At 58.2% G+C, this 5,302-nt stretch overlaps 1 protein-coding gene across 1 annotated transcript in view; it reads right to left on the reverse strand.

Moving 5' to 3' along the window:
- The window catches only part of PRR5 (proline rich 5 (renal)), a 30,581-nt gene that overhangs the window by 8,586 nt on the left and 16,693 nt on the right, over positions 1-5,302 (reverse strand). The window contains exons 2-4 of the mRNA XM_006888039.1: positions 5,089-5,169; positions 3,151-3,199; positions 1,987-2,044 (exon numbers count right to left, since the gene is read on the reverse strand). Coding sequence (XP_006888101.1) covers positions 1,987-2,044; positions 3,151-3,199; positions 5,089-5,169 — 188 coding nt within the window. The remainder of the gene's footprint in view (positions 1-1,986; positions 2,045-3,150; positions 3,200-5,088; positions 5,170-5,302) is intronic.

A 5,302-nucleotide genomic window follows, 5' to 3' on the forward strand; every position in this document is an offset into this window, starting at 1 on the left:
GAGGAAGGGTCTCTGTCTTTGCAGGAGGAGGGTGGGCTGTGAGGCACAGGGCACCGCTGGCCCCAGGTGGCCAGGCTGCAGTGGCAGCACTCCACAGCCACACAAAGCAGCCCTTCTCTGACGGTGCCCGGCGCCTGCGGAGGGAAGGGTGGAGGCACGGGCACCGCTGGAATGTGCCGAGTCAGGAGCGGGTGGGAGGCCCCCTTTACAGGGTGCCAAACCTGATGCCCCCTCCAAGAACACCACACCCTAACCCTGCCACATCCCATCTGGTTGATCCTCAGGTTCCGGCCTCAAAGGCCCCACCTGATGTGCACCAGCAGCTCCCAGTTCCCAGGCCTCAGTTTACTCCTCTGTGAAATGGGCTCACAGGCCAGCGGGAGGCCTTAGGAGGCAATGAGGGCAGCAGGGCTTGGCCGTGCTTCTGATGCTGGGCAAGACCTAGCCTCACAGTGCCTCAGTTTCCCCACATGCATGGTGGCATTGACAATGGGGCTTTCTTCACAGGGTTTTGGGACAAATCAGTAAGTGTGGAACACTCGGAGACTGGCCACAGTTGTTACTGTGTGTCGCTCAGTCAGAACTGACCAGAGCTGACCCTCCAGTGAGTTATCAGGGCAGTAAATCGCAGGGAAGGAGACTGTCCGTCCTTCTCCCACGAAGCAGCTGATGGATCCAAACCTGGCACCTTTAGGACTGCAGTGCAGCGTCTTACCACTAGGTCACCAGGGCACAGTATGTACTCCACAAGTGTTTGCAGAGCGGGAACCCAGTCCAGGGCCCTGTGCACAGTAGGCCTGCAGCACAGGGCAAACAGGGCAATGAGGGTTTGCCTCAAGTTCCCCCATGATCTCTCCCCTGTCCTAGAAGCTCACACAGCCCCTCATTTGTGGAGGTGGGAAGCCCCGAGTGCTGGGACCTGCTGGCCTCAAGCTGGACAGGGAGATTCCTAGGACCCCATGCACCTCTAAAAGCACACTTCTTGTGTGCTCAGGAGTCAGGCAAACCTGGGTTCAAATCCTGCCTCTGGCCCTGACTTTTTGCAGTGTGACCACGGGCGGGTCACTGGGCCAACCTCACAGGTCCCCAAGGTCTCATGTGGGGAGCTCAGGAGAAAACGCATCTGCGTGGACCAGCACCGAGACCACTGGGATCCAGACCTCGCTCAGCTGCTCCCCTACCCATCCCAACGATGTCTTTCTACAGCCTCAGTCCTGTCTCTGGGGATTGAAAAACCTGAAAGACCTTGGAAAGTGAGTAAAGATGACAGAAGAACTGTTTTTGAATCGAGGTGTTGGAGAATACTGACTACCCCGTGGACTGTGAAAACCCAAACAAATCTCTCAGAGGAAGGGTAGCCGGAGCGCTCTGGAGAGGCAGGGATGGAGACACTGGGCCTCCGTATTTTGAGGATGTTGTCAGGAGGGGTGAGACCTGGAACAGGACCTCATGTTGAGAAAGGAGGGTCAGAGAAAACGACGAAGATGCACTGGCCCCGGGACAGCAACAATGGCCATGGCAGGGACGGTGAGGACGGGACAGGAAAGGACAGGATTGCAATCGAGTTGGAATTGGCCCCAACAACAGCATCTAACAATAATCCTCATAGAGGCAGACTGCCGGCTTGCTTTGCTGGGCCCTTCCACCTCCTCCTTTCTGAAGAGAGGGCAGCCTTAGCCTCGTAAGCTCCTCGCAGAACCTTGGCGATGCCGCCAGATCTCCCCCAGCCCTCTGGGTGGGGCTCTACCGCACCAGGCAGCGGTGTCCTCACACCACCATGGCCCCGCTGGGCGCCCACAAGCCATGGACAGGCGCACTCTCTAATACGGTCCACACCCGGGCACAGGCTCGGCCCCCCCTGCCCCAGCGGCTCATTTCTGCTCGCCCCCCGCCGTCCTGAGCATGAGAGCCAAGCTTGCCAACCAGAGCCCCCAGGGCCCACGCCCGGCAGAGCAGTCACCTAAACCCAACCGCGCCACCACTCACCCTCGTAGAAGTGGATCTTGTCTCGGAGGATCACCATGCCTTTGGTCAGCAGCTGGTTCTACAAGGTGACCAGGGGCTTGGTCAGTGTCTACAGTGGGGTCCCACCAGGGAAGGGTTCCCACCTGAGGATGAAGCCCACAGCTCTCCCACCCGCTGTATGACAGGAGGTGGCTCCAGAATGACCTTCAAGACAGACTCCAGGGGGATGAGGCAGGGTTTTAGCTATTATACACTTCACAAGGGAGCTCTGGTGGTCTAGTGGGAAGAAGCTGTGCTGCCATCCCAAAGGCACGTGGTTCGAATCCACCAGCTGCTCCGTGGGAGAAGGCTGGGCAATCTCTTCCTGTGCAATTAACTGCCTCTCAAAACCCACTGGAGGGTCAGCTGCGTGTCGGTTCTGACTCAACGGTAAACAACAATAACATGCTTAACAGGCTACAGTCAACACCACCAGAACTTCTCGGTGCGCTGAGTGACCACACAAAGTTGGTGTGACTTGCCTGGTTTCCATATTGGTTCATTGTGGGGGCCTGAAACCCTGCCCCCAACACCCTGAGGTTGGCCGAGGAGTGGGGGCCACAGAGACACTGGTTTAGGAGCGGCTCACTGTCCCCCTAGTCCGGGTGACTCTGGCTGGCCCTCTCCGTGTGGGCTAATTTGCACTGCAGGCTGGGTGGCCTGACGGAAGCCTCGGCCGTGATGGCCCTGCATGGCTGAGGGTGCCTGAGATGCTGCTGACACCATTTGGGCCAATAAACCAACCCGTCACCACAGGGTGGACCGAGACTCCACCTGGCACGTGGCGCAGAACCACCAAAGGTGTGTGCAGGTCTGAGGAAGCACGCTACCTCATCTTCCTCGTGCAGAGTGACCGGTGGGGTCCACCCTCACCCCACCAGAGCTCCCGCAGAAGGGCCCAGTGCCTGACTTGGACTCAGGGCTGTGACCTGGAATTTCTGGGAGTGGAAGACGGACAATCTCCACTGTGAGCACAATGCTATGACTACACAGAAGCTTCGAGGTCCCTTCACAACCCTCACTGGGGAGGTGGGGACCGAGTCACAGTGGACAGTGGTCTAGAGTCCAGGAATACATGGGAGAGCTGGCACCCTGTCCCTGTTGGGTCACCATCCCCACCCCCACCGGCCGGCTCAGGACACCCACCTGCAGGTACTCCGTGAAGAATGACCCCAGCTCTGTCTTCAGCAGCTGCCTGTGGGGGAGGGGCCGAGAGGAGGGAGTGGGAGTGAGAGGCTGTGGGCAGTGGGCAGGACCCGGGCTGGGGGCGGCTGGGAACATTATCTGTTCAGCTCATAAAACAAATGAGATGTAGCGGGGGCATGTCCTGTCTGTCACAAGGCCACGAAGGGGCTGGACCAGCACTGTTGTCCAGTCTCAGGTCATCTTCACTCATTTCACAGAGGACCTGAGGACCACTGGGGTCACTCTGATTACCCTCTCTCAGTCCCCGACACCCAGGCCCCAGGACTCCCACTCATTGTCCCCTACAGTTTACCTATGTCCTTTGTTTGGATTATGGTCCCCTCCCACACCTGCGACAGCCCTCAGCCCAACACCTGAGAGTCCAACCTGTTTGGAAAGGAGGGTTTTCGTAAAGAGGCTCGTGTTTGAGCATGAAACCTGAACCAAGAGGTCAGACACACGTGTGAGCACACAGACACCCCCTCCCCAATGTGTACAAGGCAAGGGGACCAGAGATGCCAGAGGGTGCTAACCAGAAAGGACTCCACATTCGGACAGAGGTCCCCATTTGGACCCTTAGGCACTAGGACCGTGACACCGTTGGTCTCACATACTTTGGGCACAGTCAGGTGGCCAGTGCTGGGAAAAGCAGAGGGTCTGGGGGACGTTGAGTGTCTACTGCAGGCCACCCCCAGGCACCGGGCCACTGTCAAGGTTGACACCCGAGATTTATCTCCTGCTTGGTCCCCACGTTTTTACCTTGACACAGTGAGCTTTCCAAGGTTCAAGAGCCCACACTGGTGCAGGGTGGGGGTCAGATACAAAAGTGAGCATGGGCTCCCTCCACTGCTAACCAGGTCAGTAGTTTGAATCTACAGAGAAGGCGGGCAGTCCACTCCCACAAAGTTTAGTACTTTGGAGGCACTGGGAACCAGCTTTCTTCTGTCCTCCAGGGTCCCTAAGAGCCAGCATCGACTGTGACCTCACATACGGCCATCAGCCTGCTGGTGCAATGGCTAAAGCACTCTCTGGGAACAGAAAGGTTGGCGTCACCAGCAGAAAAGGCCTGGCAATCTGCTTCCATAGATTTCAGTCCAAGAAGTCCCATGAAGCAGCTCTCATCTGCTCTCAAAAGGTTCCTATGACCGTGTATTCAGCCTGAAGGTTGTAGGTTTGAATCCAGCCAGGAGTACCTGGGAGGACAGGCCTGGGGATGGGCTTACGAGAGTCCCAGTCCTGTAACCGAATGGAGCAGTTCTACTCAGCACGCAGGGGTCACTGTGGGTCAGAGCCGACTCGTAACCACACTCCCAGCAGGACACTGCTTTAACCAGGGCTTGTCCTCACCCCACGGGCCCGGCTCCGCCCTGGACGGTTCTCACTACCCCAGCTAGGTTCTGTACCATGGGACTCCTGACGGTGGACTGCAGGTCAGGAACGGGGAGACAGTCTGGTTATGGTCTCTTGGTCCTGTGTGACCAGTGACCACCAGACCTGTGAACCACATTAATAGCACTGACAGCTGTGACAGCAGGCAGTTCTGAGGGGCCAGCTGACGTGTGCCCTCCTCTCACGAGGGCATTGGCAGGGCTCTGAAGGCCTGTCCATTAGGAGGCAGGTGGGCCCTTCCTCTTGTGCAGAATACACACCCTCAACTGCCGTGGTGGGGAATGGGTGTTGTCTGGGGCCACTGTCACCGCCTGGCCCTGCTTCCTGTAAAGGACACAGGAAGGAGCAGAGTGTGGTCCAGGGTGAGAGGGAAACCAAGTCCTGGGGTCACTGTCCTACCAGACCTGGATCTCGGGTGATCAGCAGCTTCCTGGCATGGCTGCTGGTGGCTGGGAGACTGGCCCTTGCTGCCCTCTGGGACCTGGGCCCGAGGGCTGGGTGGACACTCACCGGACACCCTCGTTGAGGCTGAAGAGCTCCTGGTCAGGTAGTCCTTTGCGCTGGAAGACGGCGATTACTCCGTTGTGGATGCTGCGGGTGAAGAGGACATGCCTGAGTCCCCACATTGCCTAAGCATGCCGTCCCCCCACAACCCCGATGCCCCAGAGGACGGCGATCACTGTGCTGTAGATGCTGTCCCAGCCCCTGACCGAGGCCTCCCTCT

The sequence above is a fragment of the Elephantulus edwardii genome, unplaced genomic scaffold, assembly GCF_000299155.1.
Source record: "Elephantulus edwardii isolate Elephantulus edwardi_28Jun2011 unplaced genomic scaffold, EleEdw1.0 scaffold00064, whole genome shotgun sequence".
Classification (NCBI taxonomy): domain Eukaryota; kingdom Metazoa; phylum Chordata; class Mammalia; order Macroscelidea; family Macroscelididae; genus Elephantulus; species Elephantulus edwardii.